Source organism: Myxine glutinosa, chromosome 3, assembly GCF_964187855.1.
Source record: "Myxine glutinosa chromosome 3, kmMyxGlut1.1, whole genome shotgun sequence".
In the NCBI taxonomy this organism is placed as follows: domain Eukaryota; kingdom Metazoa; phylum Chordata; class Myxini; order Myxiniformes; family Myxinidae; genus Myxine; species Myxine glutinosa.
Window position 1 is genome coordinate 29,691,215 of NC_136263.1, and position 20,601 is coordinate 29,711,815.

General features: G+C 44.0%; 1 protein-coding gene across 1 annotated transcript in view; it reads right to left on the reverse strand.

Annotated features, from left to right (window-relative positions):
• LOC137423713 (uncharacterized) overlaps positions 1–20,601 on the reverse strand; it is a 268,296-nt gene that overhangs the window by 130,831 nt on the left and 116,864 nt on the right. Inside the window, exons 2-6 of the mRNA XM_078773556.1 lie at positions 19,168–19,293; positions 18,392–18,488; positions 10,875–10,966; positions 8,586–8,709; positions 4,754–4,836 (exon numbers count right to left, since the gene is read on the reverse strand). Coding sequence (XP_078629682.1) covers positions 4,754–4,836; positions 8,586–8,709; positions 10,875–10,966; positions 18,392–18,488; positions 19,168–19,277 — 506 coding nt within the window. The 5' untranslated portion in view covers positions 19,278–19,293. The remainder of the gene's footprint in view (positions 1–4,753; positions 4,837–8,585; positions 8,710–10,874; positions 10,967–18,391; positions 18,489–19,167; positions 19,294–20,601) is intronic.

The following is a 20,601-nucleotide window of genomic DNA, read 5'->3' on the forward strand; positions in this document are numbered from 1 at the left end:
AGGAAAGTAAGATTTCAGCAATTGTTTCCTTACTTTGGGCGCTTTTGGGTGGGACAAATATGACCCTTACTAAGGAGTAAACTGCATTTTTGTAATGATTGACCATGAAAACATGGGTGTAGACACCAGATTTGTGATACTGCCATGTATAGTTTTCCAGATATTGAAGAAAATAGGATTTTCGGTAATGGCGTCCCTATTTTGGGCGATTTGGGTGGGAAGGCACCGGCCCTGACCCGGCAGCAATGCATTTTTGTGATGTGGGGGTAGAACCCTTTCAACCCACATGGTCAGTTGCTTCGGCGCTTTTCACTTGAATAAACCTTCTGGGCTCCTGGTCTATATCACTCAATGGTAGAAAATCACGAAAAAATTATCTGATCCGGATTCAAATCTTCAACAAAATCTAATCAGTTCTTCCTTGTCACACACACAACCTATCCACAAAGTTTCGTCTGAATCCGTCCACAACTTTTTTGAAATATCCTGCTGTATATCGTTTTTGGCCCTATCTCCCAATGGTAAAGAATGGATTTTAAAATTCTACTAGCTGGATCCGGATCCAGATCATCACCAAAATCTAATCATTTTGTCCTCGTCACATTCGCTGCATCTCTGCCAAATTTCGTGCTAATCCGTCCACTACTTTTGAGATATCTTGTTCAAAGACAGGCAGACAGACAGGGGTGAAAACATAACTTCCATCCACCTTCGGTGGTGGATGTAATTACGATAGCTGTTTGAAAAATTGCACATCAATTTGGACCACCATGTAGATTACAGTACATCTTCGCACGGACAAACGCACTCTTAAGAGCCGACAGCTAAGTTGGAAGTGATCCTCATTTAAGGTACAAAATCAACTTACAGTTGGGCCAAGAGGATGGCCGAGACGGTGTTTCTTAAACTTTTTAGACCATGCCCTGAATCCAGACCATTGGGTATGTTGGCAGCCCATGGCCTAAATCAAATACCAAAATCAAAAAGTGAACACATATCTTATTTTATAACCCTATTTGTGAGCATCTGTTCGGGGGCCTCACGGACAGCCAAAGGAAGTGACTTAGATAGGGAAGGAGGGGTTCATGGGGGGTCACTTTTCACGACAAAAAACATGGGCGTATCAGATTTAGACTAGGGGCGTGCCCAAGGGGTGTGGCAACGGGCGTACTCAAGGGGCATGGCTTCCTCTGACAATAAAAAGCCCACCACAGACACGTGACTGACTAATTTCCGGGCATCGCCAGCGAACTCTGCTAGTTTTTAATAAATGACAGCGTCAACCAGTGCGACTGAACATCATGAACGAATGAGCAGGATGATTTTGCTTATCTGTTTGCTAAATCTTCAAAGTGGGGCTTCCTCGTAAACAGGCTGCAGTGCAGATGGTGTTCGGGCTGCAACCTGTTTCGATGATTCTTCTTCATCACAGACAGCACTGAAAAAAACCTCACAAATGAATGTGGTCACGAATGGCAGGGGGGACATTCACAGCTTCTGCAACAATAACAGGCTTTTATGGATGGATTTTTACCCAGAAGGCACTGAGAGAACTCCCTTTGTGTGCCAAACTCATGGAACACCGTTTAATCGTGCTTCGCTTCAAAGTTCCGATCTGAAGTCTGAGCACATTCACCGAGAGTTGAACACATTCACCGAGAGTTGAACACCCGAGAGTAGAGCGCTGTTGCTTTGGACGAAGTTCACCACTTGAACTACCACGATCTTGGGGACAGCCAACTCGCCTGTGAAGAAAGGGTCTCATCATGAATAAGATGATCACATTCGGATTCACTTCTTTCACGTGAGCTGTAAAACCTGGTCATGCTCCAAACATTAGTGGCACCCTGTCACTGCAGATGCTGAAGCACTTGGGGCTAAATCAGTTCTTCATTCAAGAAGCGATCCACCGTTGTAAAAAAAATGTCAGACTCTTGCAGTTGTGGCCAGAGGGTGACAAAAAAGGAACTCCGTCACACCTCGATATCTCACATACAAAAGTAACTAGGCATGATTGCTGACGTCAGTTTTATTAAGCTGTATACTGAACTGACCGCTAGTTTTATAGCTGCAATTAATTGTTCCTCAATATCAAGCGACATGGTGAGGCGCTGGCGAATCCTATTTGACAAAGGTACCACCTGTAGTTTTTTTTGACGATGTCATCCCCCACAGGGTTCTAACAATGTCCAGAGTGCCCGGTTTTATGAGATATTCGATCGCATTGCTCTTCGGAGCCTACAATCTCTGCCGCTTGATAAGTTGCTCCTACCTGTCGAAAAAAAAAAATGATATTGATTGCGGAGCTGTTGGTGCTTCGTATCCAGATGTGTCTTCAACTTGCTCTCCTTCAAAGAACATCCCCGCAAACGACACACTGCAGGCCTTGACAACACCGCGATCAGTGATGTGGGTGAATCCAAGTTGCAGACATTCCTCTTTGTATGACCATTTCACTATTCGAGGGAAAATAAAACAATTCAGTATACATGCACTGCGCAGCAGAAGTGGGCAGCTCACGCCATCTTGGGAATTATTTCTGGTTTTTAGCGCCCCCTCACGACCCACTCAACATTGGGTCATGACCCAGGGTTTAAGAAACTCAAGCCTCGAGGTACACACAATCGCCTCTAAGCTGTCTAGCCTGGGTTTGAATCCTGACCCAGCTATGAACTGTCGTTCTGGTGTTTCACAGGCAGGGTGAGTCATCAACATGAGTGCTGTCCATCAATATGTGTGTTAGATACTGCTTCCCCCTCCATGAGTCATTGAGAGTAACCCAAAACACGAGTGAGTAAACTGTGCAACAACTTAGACTTGGAGGAAGTGAAGTCAGGCCACGATTAAAACTTTGTCAAAGAGTCCACTATCATTCGAGCAGGACATAATAATTACTAATTTAGTATGGAGGCTTGCATCTGTGTAATGCATCATCAGCTGTGCGAGCAAATCAGTTTGCATTGTTGTGCATGTACGAGTGAGAAAACGTTCCCATGCTTGCTTTTCCACTTGTGGAATGGTGTTACATATTTATGTGAATGTATGTGAATTACCATTCAGGTCTTTGCTTATCCGTGTGTAGTATATTAAGTTGTTGTAGTTGTAGTTGTTGTGTAGTTGTTGTGGTTGGAGGGTCAGGAGCCCTTCTGAAACAGTGGCCGGAAACGGAAGTGACCGGAAACGGAAGAGGAAAAGACACGAGGAAAAAAGGACGAGGATTCTTCTTCCTCGCCCCGCTCCGACGAAAGGGGAGATTGATTGAGCCGTGTGGAAAAGCGGCGTTCCCGAGCCTGTCTGGCGAGAGGAGTTACCGGGACGGATACCTGCCCGGTGGACGTCAACCTGTCGTGTGGCCGTGCACCGACCCAGCGTTTGGCGCCGTTCGTGACACCGTCTAAAAAGACGCGTACGGGTCGCCCGTTGGGGCCTAACACGCCTGGCAAGCGGCGTGGGGTTTTGGCTTGCTTTCCCGTACCCGCTTCGCGTGGCCACGAGGGGCTGTAGCCGGGGTGCCTGGTACGATACCTGCCCGGTGGAAAAACGTCCACCCGGGGTTCGTTCAACCGCCCGAGTGCGGCGACGCCGACCATCATCTTGGTCAGGAGGGGCCCAGAGACATTGTGCGGGACCGAGACCAAAAGGGGGTAGTGAGTACTCACCGGGACACACATATATAAGATGGCCATCTTACTCATAGGGAATTGATTGTGAATTGGGAATTGTTGATGGTTGTGTATGGTTGATTGCTCGGGGAAAATCTCCGTGGTTGTGTCATTGAAATTGTATGGTATCATTACCATTGAAATATATCCTTGAACGTCCGTTGTCTCTTGGGTGAAATTCATATGGATTGCGTGGCGAAAGCGCATATATAATACAGCTTTCTGGCGAAGTTCCTCTCACTGTCCGGGGGTCACCGAGACCAGGTATTCACCGAGGGGACCACGTAACAAATGGACTAAATGAAACTTGAAAGTCAAACAAAAAAAAAATCCGGCAGTATTTTTATGGCATCTCATCTCTATCTCGAAGAGATGACCTTATAAAATGGGTCGTGATGTTCGGATGTCCATCCATCCAGTCGTCAGTTAACGTTTTGCCATTTTTGTTACTACTCCCTTATCACCCGGCTGATTGTACTGAAACTTGACACATGAATACATGGCAGTAGTCCGCATTAGTGCTCATGCTTCAATTTTTCGATTTTGGATCATGTGAGCTCCCATTGAGGAGGGGGGGGGGGTTGAGGGAGGGAGGAGTAAGGGGGGGGTGTTATCCCCTGAAACTTCGGATCCCGACTCGTCCCTTATTTACCACAATTGCTCTGAAACCCGATACAGCCCTTTTAGTCGATGCTCCGCAGCATGGCTCAGTATCATATTTTTAAATTCCGGATTAAGGGGTCTCCCAGGATATCAGGGTGGTTTCCCCCAAATCAGCAGAAGTCTGAACTACAAACTCAAGAGATGACCGTCAGCCCACTCAGGGCAATTTATCAGCACCCGCTGGCTCGCCTAGAACGTGGTGCATTAACCAAACTTTGTACAAAACACAGGTTCTAAATTTGATTAAAAGTGGCTGGAACTCCTCTGCTAAATGGTCATCTGAACTCGTCAAATGCACAGTGCAAGCCTAATGTCACAGCACAGCTAAATCAAACCGGCCAATTTGCAAGAGCAAAATAACCAAAATCGTTCAAACACAGGAACAATAAAAAAATTTATAAATATAAAATAAATAAACAAGTACATACTTTTTTGCATCAGAAATTGCCAATGATTCGCTTGCAAAGTGCAGTATCTCTTCCTCAACACCCGGAGTTTTCAAAACTGTTCCCTAAAGCACCCAATGGTGGGTGGGGGTTGGAAGGGGGTTAAGAAGTGTACATCATTTCATGAATGACCGCATTATCAGGGGTTAGTAATGCCACAAAACCAATGGTAACAACCTCATGGATCGTACCACAAGTTAATGCAATAAGAGCGCGCTTCGACTCACTTTGTTCAGGGATGTTGGATGTTCAGGGATGTTTGTTCAGGGATGTTACAGGATGTTGGTTACATTTGGGGAATGATGAAAAGTGTCACAAATTGTACAATATGAGTGACTTTTGAATACGATCCAAACACATAGGTTACAAGCGTTACACCTTGGTCCCCCGTCCGTGAAGTGATGGGAGTTGACAAAGTGGACGACGCAAGGCGGCCATCTTGGATTTTGACGTGGCGACCCAATTTTCAATAGCGTTCTCCCTTATGCATAGATAATAATAATAATAATAATACATTTATTTTATATAGCACTTTTCAAGAAGCCCAAAGGCGCTTTGACAGAGTACAAAAAAACAAGTGCAAAAAGACAAAAATCAATAGGTAAATAATCAAAGCAAAAGGAAGGAGGAGAAGAGATAGTCAGGGGTTAAATGCTGTGGGTTAAATGTTGAATGCAGTGTTGAACAGGTGGGTCTTGAGTGATGTTTTGAATGTGGTGAGGAGTCTCTGATGGTGTGAGGTAGTGAGTTCCAGAGGGTGGGAGCAGCGATGGAGAATGGATACACCCACACACCAGATTAGAAGTTAGTAGTTCGTTTATTTTTCAAGATATTTCGCTCACAAGGTTCAGACATATATATATATATATATATATATATATATATATATATATATATATATATATATATATATATATATATATATAATATATATATATATATATATATATATATACAGTGGAACCTTGACTTACGAGTTTAATTCGTTCCGTGACCGAGCTCGTAACTCAAATTGCTCGTATCTCAAATCAAATTTCCCCATTAAAATGCATTGAAATGCTATTAATCCGTTCCAGCCCGCCAAAAACCACACCAATTTTTTTTTAAATATACAGTATATATAAAAATATCTCGCGCTTTATATTTCACCTGTATGCAGCATACAAGTTGGCAGGATGGCCTGGACTGGAGGTACGCACACTTGACTCTAAAGTCTAAACTGTCCAGCCTGGGTTTGAATCCCGACCCAGCTATAACCTGTCATGGGTGAATCACAGGCAGGGTGATTCATCAATGTGTGTACCGCTAAACTGGGCGCCCCGTTTGCGTCCCATTAGTTGTTGGATGTTAAGGATCTCACCGTGTTTTCCACAAAGAGAAGGCGAGCTATCGCCGGCACTCTGAACAAGTTGTGGCCTGGCATGGCATGAACATGAAAACATGAACATGAACATGAAATGTTCGACATGAACATGAAATTTTCCGAAATAACCAAAATGCAAAAACTAAAATGCATCGCTATACGACAGAGATACGTACTGTACTTGAACGGCAAGATAACCACGTGACCAGAACCTACCTGGCGGCGTAAACTCGAAATAACCAAAATGCGAAAACTAAAATGCATCGCTATACGACAGAGATACGTACTGTACTTGAACGGCAAGATAACCACGTGACCAGAACCTACCTGGCGGCGTAAACTCGAAATAACCAAAATGCGAAAACTAAAATGCATCGCTATACGACAGAGATACGTACTGTACTTGAACGGCAAGATAACCACGTGACCAGAACCCACCTGGCGGCGTAAACTCGAAATAACCAAAATGCGAAAACTAAAATGCATCGCTATACGACAGAGATACGTACTGTACTTGAACGGCAAGATAACCACGTGACCAGAACCCACCTGGCGGCGTGAACTCGAAATAACCAAAATGCGAAAAAAAAAATGCAGCGCTATACGACAGAGATACGTACTGTACTTGAACGGCAAGATAACCACGTGACCGGGTGGCGAAAGCTCGTAACTCGGATCTCGGCTCGCATCTCAAAGCAATAAACTGCCGGAGCGACGGCTCGTATCTCGAAAAACTCGTAAGTTGGGGCACTCGTAAGTCAAGGTTCCACTGTATATATATATATATATATATATATATATATGGTGGCGGCCATCTTGGATTTTGACGTGGTGACCCAATTTTCAATAGCGTTCTTCCTTATGCCTAGATACACCCACACACCAGATTAGAAGTTGGTACTTCGCTTATTTTTCAAGATATTCCGCTCACAAGGTTCAGATGTACATGGCGGTGGCCATCTTGGATTTTGACGTGGGCTGCACCCACACACCAAATTAGAATTCGGTCCTTCGCTTACGCACGTACGTACGCACGCATGCATGCATGCCCGCACGCACGGACGGACGGGAAAATCATAGTCCCCCTTTCGCTACGGGGGACAAAAACTGGCCTGGTATCATTACTGGAAGGGCAGACTCTTAAGATGAGTTATCATGGGGATTTAAAACTACATGGCAATATATGAAAAACTACATGTTTTAAAACTACATGGCATGGCAATTGGTGAAAAAAAATACAAAAATTATTTACCATTTCGTAAAAATGTGTCAGGACAAACTCTGAATTCTGAAACCAGGGAGCAGTCACAGCACATGGGTATGTTGAAACACGTTATAATCGAACAAGTGATGATCGGATGCATGGTAGAGGAAGTTGTATCTCAATTTATGAAGCAATTTATATTCAGACATGAAGGTGCACCGTTCAGAGGAGGTAACCACTATTTTACCACAAAAGCAATTGTGATGCAGAGGACATAGCAGTCACAGAAGTATTACAAGTTATGTGAAGTGAAGCAATACTAGGGAAAGCAGTATTTTGTTTGTCTCGGTGCAAAGCTGACCAGTTCAGAACGACATCAGCTTCGCAGTGAGAAAGCCGGTGTCTGTGCAAGCATACCCGTTTGTATTTGTGACGTCAGCCTCACATCAGAATCACTCCGGCCTGCTGATGTGGACCACCAGCGTGACGAATAACCGGTCACTAGACTTGTACAAACAACGCCCCCTAACCTAGGGTACTCCAAGTAGCTGAGTTCGCTACCAGAAAAGCCGAGGTTCTGATGAACCATTTCAGTCTCAGTGTTCTGGTTTCAGAGTTCTGGTTCAACCAGTCTCAGAGTGTCCTCGCTCAAAAGGAAGACTGCATTCCCAGCCAAGTAGCTCACCAACAACTTTATCCTCGACTCGGTGCCTCAATTCTCCTACATTAGGTTCCCAAACCTTTATAGTTAGTCTCTGATCTTTGCCTGGTACCTCAATGGCAGTCTTACAGCGAACCACATGTCCGAAGCTGAAACTTGTCTGTGCATGGCTCCACCTGGCTGGGGAAACCCCACGGCCTACCACTCAACCGTGCTATTGTCAAACAACGATAACTGCTTTTGACCCAAGTTGGGGTGCTGGTGCGTCGATTCATCGCATCTTGCGGTTATGTGTCATTTTTACTAAGATTACTGACAAATTTCACATTTCTCTACTCTTTGCGCTTTAACATTGCAAATACTAAACGATAAATTATCATGCGTGTACAAACGTCAAGGTTCCATAAAAAGCAAGAGTTGCATCAATCATTCCAACCAATCAAAGCAAAACATCACAATGATTTGCTCATTTGCTAACAATATAATATAATTACTTTCAGCATTAGAATTGGACATCAATTCCAAAGAGGTTTAGTAATGAAGCTTGTTTCAGCAAAATATTTGCAGGTCAAAAGTGTGACAGTACCTTGGTCCTTGGTTCTCTGTCATTTCTTGCAAAATTCACATACAGGCGTTTTGAACCAATTTCATAGCCATTAAAGCGACGCATGGCCTCTTCTGCTTCACGCAATGTCAAAAAAGTCACAAACCTGCAAAGTCAGATGGGGACAATACAAACAAACTGTTATGCCACAAGTCAGTGACATGAAACTAGTCGAGTTATTCAGAGACTGCTATGCTTGCAATGGAATGAAGAAGAAACCTTAACCGTGACATCACACAAATTCCTTTAAATTGAGGGCCAAATTCATCCTCATTGGATCCCATTTCATACTGCATCAAACTTGGCCTTTTATATTTTAAGCTATAATATAATACCTTTAGAAGTGAGAATGATTTATCCCAATAACATATGAAAACCTTGTGTGCGAAGTTTATTGCTCGATAATGCAAGTGGATACATTTTGGAGTCTGGATTATTCAAAGTCTGGAGCAGTCATGAATGGTGAGCCAACATGGTGGAGGCACCTTTCATTACCAATCTGCTTCATACATAGTAAAAGTAGAAAATACACTCTGTCCACCTATTCCCAACCAAAGTGGCTGCCATAGATATTTAATTCCAATGAAAAACTGATAAGATGTCACATGGAGCCACCTTGAATGTATGACGAAGAAGAAGCAATATTTGATCATGGCAAAGATCCGGATCCAGATTGGAAAAAGTTTTTCAATTTTTTAAAAAGCGATCCTTTCCCATTGAAAGATGGGGTCAAACACGATACACAGCACGATATATCAAAAAGTTGTGGACGGATTCTGGCCGAGGTTGGCGACACGAACAAGCCGATTATATTTTGCCTACGGTCGACATACAGATCCGGCCTGTCAAACTGTTCAACCAGGCAAAAGTAAGCGCTCTGACAAGTGCTGTTCATGTTATAGCATACAACTAAAGAGTTAAAGGAAGTCAACGCAGAGTCAACCAGAGTCAAAGTCAACCCCACGCAGAGTTCAAGTGCAGTCAACCCTCGTTAATCCGGGCTACTTTGTGCCCAGCACCCAATGTCGGATTAGCGAGGTCGTCGGATAAGCGATTTTGCGGATTAGGGGGATAAAATGAATGGCGGAAATCTGTTCCTGCATGTTTTGGTCGGATAGCGAGTTTTCCGGATTAAACAGGGTCGGATTAACGAGGGTTGGTTGACTGCATATAATTAAATTGAAATAAAAGAACGATTTAAAAGGTCGTATAAAAACATTCCAGAACTTTTGTGCCAGAGATGCAGTGTTTTATACACCTTACTTTGTTTTCAGATTAGATTTACTTTGATTTCTGATTCATGTTCCGATTCATGTTTTCCGATTCATGTTCAAAATATAACATTGAATTAAAATAAAGTTGTTCCTTGATCATAAACTGACATTTCTGAACGGACTGACAGAGGCAAGTGAACCGATTGATTGATCCTGATTTTTGCTTTGCTTGCGTGGGATAATAGTATCCTCTTGGTAAGCCGTGACGTAACGCGCGCGTTTGGATCCAGAAACAGAATTATGACGCGGCGCGTTATGTCACGGCTTACCAAGAGGATAACAAGACAGGAAGTCAAACAGCAGCGAAGCCAGGCTTGTAAAATATTCTAAACCATAAACATATTATTAGCTTTTTAAATAGTCGCTAATGCCGTTTATAACATTAAACAAAGAAATTTGGAGGAATCACGACATCTGTGAGGTAAGTTTTACTTACAGAACTGAGCGAAGATCTACTGTGATCAATATACCCCACAAGGGTTGGGTAATAACATGATCCTTCTGCCGGGCCTATAAGTACTGTCGTTGGAAGACCAGTAACGCTGATGCGTTCGACATTTGATAATCATTTTAACAATTGGTTTGTTTGTTTTTCACACTGAATGAAAAACGTCAAGGTAGAGCATATCGATTGCGATATCCTCTTGGTAAGCCGTGACGTAACGCACCGCGTCATAATTCTGTTTCCGGGTCCAAACGCGCACGTTACGTCACACTTACCAAGAGGATAAAGATTTGCAGCATCTCCACACTGCAAATGTCTATAATTTGTCAATATATGGAATTGGGAAAGAGAAGGCTTAGAAGCTTTGGCCATGTATCCAGGAGGATGGAAGATTAACCCATTGAGATAGTAAGTTTTGCAGCAAATGGAAAAAGATGGAGGGCAAAGAAAACATGGCAGGAATGTGTGAACAAAAACATGAACAGATCAAAGACATTGCATTTTCCAAATGAAAAAAAAAATGTATGTTTTCATCCATGTATTAGCATTCACCCGTATGTGTGGGAAGAATTAGGTAACTTTGGGTGAGCTCTCTTTGCATACACAACTTCCCCAACTTCGCTGAAGAGAGTTTTTAGAGATTGCTGAAAAAAGCACAACAGATCACACTGTTATTATTACACTACACACAGGTTGACACTATAAAATTCACTATTTACTTTGTAAATGCACATTATTAAAATCAACTTTTGGAACTATACACATCTATATTATAAAAGGAGCAGTGTCTGTCTGTCGTGTTATAACTTGAGTGGATTAACGGATTGCAACGAAACAAACGACGGTGGATTCAGGGAACTCCTGGAAATATTTGTGAGGCAAAAAAAAAAAAAAAATGTGGTGAAACTGCAAACGCCGACTTGCGACGCGAGCTATCCACACGGAGGGCAGGATCTCCCAGGAAACCTTTTTTGTTCTTGTTCCATAGATTAGCCATATTACACTCACAGCTATTCCGAGGAAAAGGAAAAGAGACGAGGACGCGTCAGTTTGTTTCCTGCCATGGCCTGTGCCTAACATGTATGCCAGACAGTTTGATCAAAATAAAGAAGGAGGGGGGGGGGGGGGGGGGGGAGGAGGCACGGAATTATTTTAATTTTGATCTTCCTCAGTGTGTTGTTGTCTATTACTCACAATTCAGCATCTAAAAAGGGAATATCCCATTAACAAAATCTGTTATTTTTTTTCCAATTAAAAAATGATTGGTATTCCTGTCAGTAAAGTGACGGGACTTGTACTCTAGCATTAGGAACTAGAGAGCTTTCCAATGATATAGTGAAAGTTAACAAAATTATAATGGACATGACGAAGAGAAAGGAGGTGTAGTTGGTAAATGGTTGGAATAAAGTAAAATTGAGCTCACATTAAAAGCATTCATAGATATCCGGGAATTTATTGAATAGCGATCTCCATGTGCAGCAAGTGCGATAGCTAGCACAGCATCATGGTCCATGACAAACACAATAAACTCAGGTGGAAAATAGCACCCAAACCCCTCAATGTACAGATGCCTAGATGCACATCTCCATCCTAATATTAATTTGCAATTGGTCACTGGCTTTGACACCAATACAATTTCTTATTACGGACACTTGGAATTTTAAAAAAAGCTATATATAATCGAACAAACAGTTTCAAATGGAACACCTCACCACCATTAGAGCATTTCAATGGCATCAGATGTGGCAATAAATGTGAATTGTTGCTCACAGCTCACTGGATCGATGACAGAAGACGCCATTTGCATTTTTGACCGCTCCATCCCTACTCGATTAGACTTCCGTGCGGGCACGGGAACTTGCTAGTATGTATAAAAGCCGGTTCGTTTTTATGTATAGAAGGAATGCCTTCGTCTCATTGGTTAGACAGCTGACCTGACTCCACCCAGAATTGTAACCTGAAAAAACAAGCGTTATGCCGAGGTTCAGACATACATGGCGGCGGCCATCTTGGATTTTGACGTGGCGACCCAATTTTCAATAGCGTTCTTCCTTATGCGTAGATACACCCACACACCAGATTAGAAGTCAGTAGTTCGTTAATTTTTTTCAAGATATTCCACTCACAAGGTTCAGACATACATGGTGGTGGCCATCTTGGATTTTGACGTGGGTTGCACCCACACACCAAATTATAATTCGGTCCTTCGCTTACGCACGCACGTACGTACGCACGCACAGATGCAGGAGAAAACCATAGTCCCCCTTTCGCTCCGCGGTGTGACGGGGACAATAAAACAATCTTTAAGCCACCCTTTTGTGAGAGTGCCTAGGCCTCAGGCTTCAAGCCTGAGGTGACAGGCCATGGCTAGTGCAATTGGAATTATCCGAGTAAAATAACCATCATCTTACTATAATTACTCTTACTATAACAATCCTCACTATAATTCACGGACCAGTGTTTGTTTGTCTGTCATGCTGCTACTCCTGCAGTTCTGGCCCAATTACATCCAGACTTGGTATATAGGATCAGCATGACCCCAATTAGTGCATAGGGGTGTTTTTATCTTTGTCGGTGGTCTTGGGGACGGCAGGGAGTGGGGGTGGGGGATGGAAGGAGGGGGGGGATGGAAGGAGAGGAAAAGGGGGACTCAAATTATCTATGTATAATATGTGTTATGTGCCACCTCCTGGTGGCAGAGGGTATTATAAGCCCCACCCTTTACAATACAGTATTCCTGTCCCCACATTTTCCAGGGCAGTGAGGAGTTTTGAATTATAAGCAATAGACATGTTTTTGCTTCATGCACGTAACCTGGGTTTTGTTTTGTTTTTTTCCCCAAGAGTGATCGAGGAAGCTGTCAGTTGCCTATACACCGACCAAATAAAAGGTATGTGTTAGAAGAACGTGTTGAATACTTAAAACAAGATCCCCCATAGGGCGGGTACTCTGATTCTATAAAGAAAGTTTGTGTGTGTATGTGTTCAATTGTTTATGCATTTGGACCCTACAGGAACCAGTGCAACCAAACTTTGCATGGCCTCTTTCATTCAGAGAAAGACTGAGGGCTATGTTTTCATTTAGAAAATTAAAAATTTATGAAGTCGGTAATTTTTCAATTAAAAGGCGAAATCTTCTTCACGATTAGCCAGATGTCACACCAGGAAGTCCACGCCATATTCGTACTGACTGCGAGTTAGATCGTGGTAATATTGAACTCAAACAGCGAATAATTTACAAATTTCTACAAATATGCCTTAGTGGGGCAACTTAGCATAACAATTGTGCATTTTGTGAGGAAAGCACCAAATTTGGCACACTAGTAGACAATCATATTATGAAAAGATCTGGATATTGGGCCATCTCAGATTCAAAGATTTGATTTTTGCAAGATTTCGATTCGATTGGGATCGAAGAGAACACCTTCTTAGTCTTCTGTACAGTGAAGTTGCCGGCCCTGAATTCTCTGGCTACATCTCGGTGCTTCCTTGGGGGTGCAACCATGTCCCTCAGGTGAACAGGGACCCACCTGGCATAGTGTGTGTGGTCTAAGGCATGGAACCATGGGACAAGTTCCGTCAGGGCATCAAGGTACATCGTGAATGAAGCCTGCCGCAGAGAACGCACGTAGACCAGTACCAACATCTCTGGTTCCAGCACAGTTGCCCAGTACTGAAAGTTGGGAATGTCTTCTCCTCTCTGGTGACACCAGTCTTCGAACTCAGGCAGGTCTTCTGCATCATCAGCATATGTCATACAGTGGCGTTCATACGCACGGTGTTGCAGGATGTGCAGTGCCGCTGCAGTGATTTGATGAGCTCTTCTTGTGCGGGTGACGTGGGCAGCTCGCAGGAAGGAGTCGGCCATCCCTGGCGTTGCAATCTCAGCTTGCAAATCTGCAAAATCTGCAAATCTTGCAAAAATCAAATCTCTGAATCCGAGATGGCCCAATATCCAGATCTTTTCATAATATGATAGTCGACTAATGTGCCAAATCTGGTGCTTTCCTCACAAAATGCACAATTGTTATGCTATATTTAGCTTAGCTGCCAGACTAGCCTGGCTTGGTGTGCCCTTGTGGTTGTAGTAATACTGCTACGGTTTTGAGATTGGCACATATTGATCATTAAAGGTTAAAGGGTTGCCCCTCAGTTAGTCCACGAGCAACACGTAGGCCACCTTAGAGTATTAGTTATGTCATAGTATGTGTAAGTATAGGCCATTTCCACTAGTAATATCTGCGTTGTGTAACGGCATGAGTTTTGGTCCTTTCATTTTTGCGCGACCCTCCAATCCCACCTCGATGGGCATAATTGATCCCACGTCGCATTTGGCTGATCCCTCAGTTTGTTACGCTTTGGCTACCCGCAGCATTTGTTACGCTTTGGTTTCCAGCAGCATTCGCTGCCCTTTGTTCGCTCAACTAGTCGAGTAACACGAGGTAGGCCTAAGAGGGAGGAGTGCAGGGTCGGGGTGGGGCGGCGTCAAGGCAGCGCGTCAGAGGCGATGACGGTCAGGGCCACCAGCCAACCAGGGCTCTAAGGGCATGGCGTGATAGGGCGTGGTAAGGCGCGTCTGGCAAGTGCTAGAAGGTCCGCGGGGCGTGCCTATAAAAGCCTTGGCACAAAGCCCTTGAACAGGACTGACCAGCAGGACTTGCATGAGAGAACTTCGAGGAGTGGTGAACAGGACTCTACTGAAGCAGCGCTCGCTTTGGGGACATTGCGCTATATCTCGTTATTACGTACGCGCCAAAGGAAAGGCAGCTAGACGCGCCGGTGGCGAATATCGCTTATTCAGCCACGCGAGTGAACGCGGTAATAGCGCGAGTGATAACCGCCAACCGCCAGAGCCCACCGTTCGCCCCGTATTATCCCGTGTGCACCAACGACACGCGGAGAGCTCCTGCCCCTCGACTTACCATCTGCCCGGGACGAGCCGGAGGCCGGAGGGAGCTGCACGAGAGCCATCCCTGGACGTGGGGAACATCATCCAGCAGCTGCAAACCCCGTGTGAGTGTCTGTGTGTGAGACGGGCCCGTTTGTCCTGGGAGTAAGTTAAGACTGTTTTTAAGGCTGCACTGTGTCTCTGCTTCTTCTCATCATTGTAAATAGTGTGAATAAATTATGTTCTTCCTTTCTTCCCAATTCGATCGCCTCTGTGATTTCTCCATTGGCTAAGCGTGGTACGAACGAGATCGTTAGAACCGGGGTCACCATATAACCGGCACGGATCGCGTGTACGCACCGCTCGGCGTCTCGGCACGCGTGATTCGCGCGGGGATTATTTCCTCGTTTCTGGGCAGCGCGAGTAATGAGGTAATAGTGATTCTCGTCCTACGACCCTATTTCGTGCTGTCCGGGAAGGACGTCATAGGTCCCGGGTCCTGGGTCCCGTCAGCCAGTCAAAGACAAGGGGACTAATCCCCCCTTGGTAAGGGGAGAAGGCCGGCGCTGAGATCCGCAACAATACAAATTGAGATGGTTTCACATGATACCAATGGCTGAAAGATCCGAGGGTTGCCAGAAATACCTGCGTGTGGATCAGGCCTACTAAAAAAATTTTTTTTAAACCTTTAGAGGCCATTTTTCCCCGCAAAGCGGGGGTTGGCCTTTTTCGGGAACCGTGGTTGTTGTTGTTTTTGTTGGTCCCCTTTTTGAAGCAATGTTTTACGGCCAGATGCCCTTCCTGCCGCCAACCCTTTTTGTCGCCTTTTTACGACAAACAGGGAATTACCAGTGTACTGGTACTCAATTTGCCGACCTCGGAAGGATGACAGGCTGAGTCAACCCCCCTGGCGTTAATTCAGCGATCGACCGGGATTCGAACCCAGGATCCTCGGATCCTAAGCTGGCACCCTAGCCGCTAGCCCAACACCAGGCTTACAAGATGAGGATCAAGATCAGGCCTACAAGATATTCACTTTTGTGTTCGTGACATTTTACAGAGCGCTGTTGTGAAACAACAGGGATGGCTAGATCTTGTGGTTATCCGCCACGATCAAGCGGAAGAAACACCCGTCGCTCTAAACTAACACCATCTCGATCAAACTACACGCATGTGGACACGAGCGATTTAAGCAGTGAATCAAGCCTGTGTTGGCCTGCCGGGACCAATCTCCCCTCGCCACCATCCCTGCCTACCCCCTCCACTGGGGCTGGACATCACTACGGCACAACAGTGCAGACACGGCACGGACACGACACGATACGGCTTCCTGGGAAAGTATGCAACAGGACGATCCTGTAACGTAAAGGACACCAAATCAGCCCGCTATGGTGGGACAAAGCACTTGGTCAGCAATGTCCGTGCCGTGCCATGCTGTCTCTTCTGGAGCAATAAAACTGATTTATCAATTGATACAAAATCCCTGATAAACCATCAATTTAACAGAAAAAGAAAACCTACCAATCTGTAGTGAACATGCGCCCAATGTTTTCATCTGCACTACTAACACCACCATCTTCACCAACACAATCTTTATCCTAATCGCTCAAATAAGGTTCTAAATTATACGGCTCCACAATTCCCCTGAATGCGTTTCCATCAATAATTTTGTCCACACCAGTTTCTTCAAAATCTCACTGATCAGTTTCAACACACTGAGAATCTTTAGAGTTTCGAATGACGGTGGAATCAGTATCGGAAACCGGGTTCAAAATACAGTTCTCTATGTACAGCCGCTATTTGGATTAAGGCGAGTTCATAATGTGACATCACTGGCGAAATCGAAAATCGACAGTAGTGCCTTTTATTTGTTCCGACACTTTGTGCCTGGCAAAAAAAAAAAAATCTTTCCCCTTCAAATTAGACCAAGAAAAGTTAAATGAATGATTCTCAATGTTTTCCACAAGAAAAAAAAAATTGCGTTTGCGTTCCCCTTTAATGTACTGCATCACGAAGATGGGCACATTATGATCTGTCAGTTGCTTTTTAGCTCACCTGGAACTAAGTTCAGGGGAGCGTATGCGATGGCGCGTCGTCCGTCAGTCCGTCAGTCCGTCAGTCCGTCAGTCAGTCAGTCAGTCAGTCAGTCCGTCAGTCCGTCAGTCAGTCAGTCCGTCAGTCAGTCAGTCAGTCAGTCCGTCAGTCAGTCAGTCAGTCAGTCAGTCAGTCCGTCAGTCAGTCAGTCAGTCAGTCCGTCAGTCCGTCAGTCCGTCAGTCAGTCAGTCAGTCCGTCAGTCCGTCAGTCAGTCAGTCAGTCAGTCAGTCAGTCCGTAAACACTTGCAACTTCTTCTCCGAAACCGCTGAAGGGATTGTGACCAAACTTGACACAAATGATTTGTTATGTTGTGACTAAAGATTGTTCTCAATTCTTTCCCTTTCAAATTAGACCAAAAAAAGGTTAGATGAATGATTTTCAATGTTTTTCATAAAAATAAAAATGCGTTTGGGTTCCCCTTTAATGTACTGAATCATGAAGATTGGCATGTTATGATCCGTCTGTTGCTTTTTAACTCTAATCTACTGAGTTACTAAGATTGGCACGTTATGATCTGTCTGTTACTTTTTAAACTCTAATCTACAGCATCACTAAGATGGGCACGTTATGATCCGTCTGTTGCTTTTTAACTGTAATCTACCGAGTTACTAATATTGGCACGTTATGATCCGTCTGTTGCTTTTTAAACTCTAATCTACAGCATCACTAAGATGGGCATGTTATGATCCGTCTGTTGCTTTTGAACGTTAATCGAGTGGGGGAGGGAGGGCGGAAAGAGTTTTTTTTGCATAAAACTTGGAGAATTATTATGGAATCGAGAAATGGAGTGCAAGCCCGTTGAAGAAGGTCACATCAAAAGTTCACATCAACCACGATGATGATGATGATGAACATCATCAACAACCAAGCAGGAAGGCGAGCAAACCAACGAGTAGTCAGCGTTTTCAAGACCACAGTATTAAGCTCAAAACCCAAAGTCTAATGGTAGATAATACGAAAGCAGGAAGAGCAAAAAATAAGTGCAGCAAATAAGAGGTCATGACGAGCAAAAACTACTTTAGAAGAACAATCTGAGTAAAATGAGTATTGCTGAAACCAAAAATCGGGGATCTGCAAATAACATACCTCTTTCATCGCCACAGGCAAGTAATTGACAAACAGTTGGATCGCTTCCAGACGGCTTGACTGGTGCTGCCCGAAATTAGCTTGCCCCTCGGCCATCCTGCAATGTCAATAAACACGTCCAAAGCAACTCAAGGGGAAATGCACAAACCCTAAAACCCACAATGTTGGCTGAAAGAACAGAATACAGTGAAGTCGACAGCGCACCATCACAAATCCCCATGCTTCCTACCAAAATAAAAGTTTTTTTAAGATGGGGGAAAAAAAAGAAGTTTGATCAGGAATGAACCAATGTCAAATTTTGACTTTAAAAAGACCTTCTGTTTTGACCCATGTGATCCTAAGTCCTCATTCCCTGGGGCATGGACTGGGGGAGGGAGGGGGAGGTCAAATCCTAAACATCATTACAAATGCCATGCTTTCGTGTAGGAAAGGGATGGCTGACCCCCGATGATTGCATATCTTGTACCTACGTGCCATGCGGTGACCATAACTAGCAACTTCAGCGATTTTCTGCAAAACCTTTTAGTAGATAGCATGACGGACAGACGGACAGAAATGATTACAATAACCCCCCATTATTATTATTATTTATTTACTTATTTCAAAAAAGTGTGGGGATAATGAACACGTACAACCATCTTTTCAAAACAACGGGTGACTTGTCCGAATCACTCCGAGAATGGAATTTGCTGCATCTTGGATATTATTCTCTTGAAGTACATTGAAAAAAAAAAAGCTGTTAAATAAATTATTAAAATTAAATGTGTTGCCATTACCATTTGTTCGCTGGTTGAATCCTATCTGGAATTCCAGCACCTGGACCACTGACATAGGAATTGAAGCTTGGTTGCTTGAAAGCATCCTTCATTGGGTTCCAGCAATCCATGGTGTCAGTATCACCCCTGAAAAAGAAGTCATGTTATGTAGTTTCCTCCATTATACAACGTCAAAACAGATACACTGGCCCCAAATGTTGTTGAGACTCGAGTTCAAATCCCATCATCTTTAACGGCCACAATTATTCCCACGTTCTTGTGGGGTTATCCAGGGAAAGCATGGCCCAAATCTTTCAAAAACCGGCTGGCCAGGCTTGTTCGACGAAGATTAGGGCAGGAAATCATAATTTGTTCAGGCTGCCGGCGATAGCTCGCATACGCTTCATGAAGGACATCATGGGATTTTTAATGTCCATCAACTAATGCCAGCAGACAGGATGCCCAGTTTAACGTCTATCCGAGGGACAGCACACAATGATTAATCACCTTACCTGTGAAACATCAGGCTGACAGTTTATAGAGAGGTTGGGAATCAAACCCAAGCTAGACAGCCAAGAGGCAGGTCAAAGTTCAAAGCCCAAATCCCAAATACACAAGATTATGCCAATGTTAGTTGACAGCAAGGAAAGTTGCAAGTTTCCCAATGTCAAGCATTTATGTAATTTCTAGTAGGGCGTCAATATCACCAACACTCAAAAAGTAAGTAACAGCCATCCTGTTAGCCTCACCACATTTGAGTCAATGACGGCTACCATGCCATTCTTTCTGTATTTTCCAGCTAGGTCAGGTCAGTTGAGACGAAAACTGGCATCATGCCAAAAAACAAAAAAAAAAAACAAAAAAAAAAAACAAAGATCTTCATGACACTGGAATAAATATATTTTGAAAAATGAAGTGCAATCGCAGATGTTCCACAAATCAACTTTATGGTACCAAATGCAAAATGAAGAACTCGTTTTGCTCGTAAAGGCTAGTGTCGGTACATCAACAGTTCCACCTCTATCGCTCCGATGGAGGCTTCATTCCTGAAATGGCAGCTCTGCCTTGCTTCCCACGGCGGTTTGCATGCCTCGATAAACGCCCTCTTGCATGGGTTATTATGGCCCGTGTCCATTTCTCCATGAGCGGGGCTCCCTTTCGATGAACAAAGCAGGTTGTGATACAGTGTACAGTATGAAGGTCTTGCAAGACTATGCCACTAAATTAATCCACATGCAGGCAAGCAGACGCAGATACAGACACATTGCCTGAATAAAACAAGTTCAAACTTTTTCAGGTCTGAAAAGTTCAGCAAATTTTCATAGAACAAGCTTGAACTTCAATTTAGCATGCCACTTTGATTCGGCCGGGCCGAGCGAGGTGGGGTCGAGTCCGTTTATTCCTGATAAGTGAAGCGGTACAACCCATTCTTACAAAAAACTGATTATTTTTTTT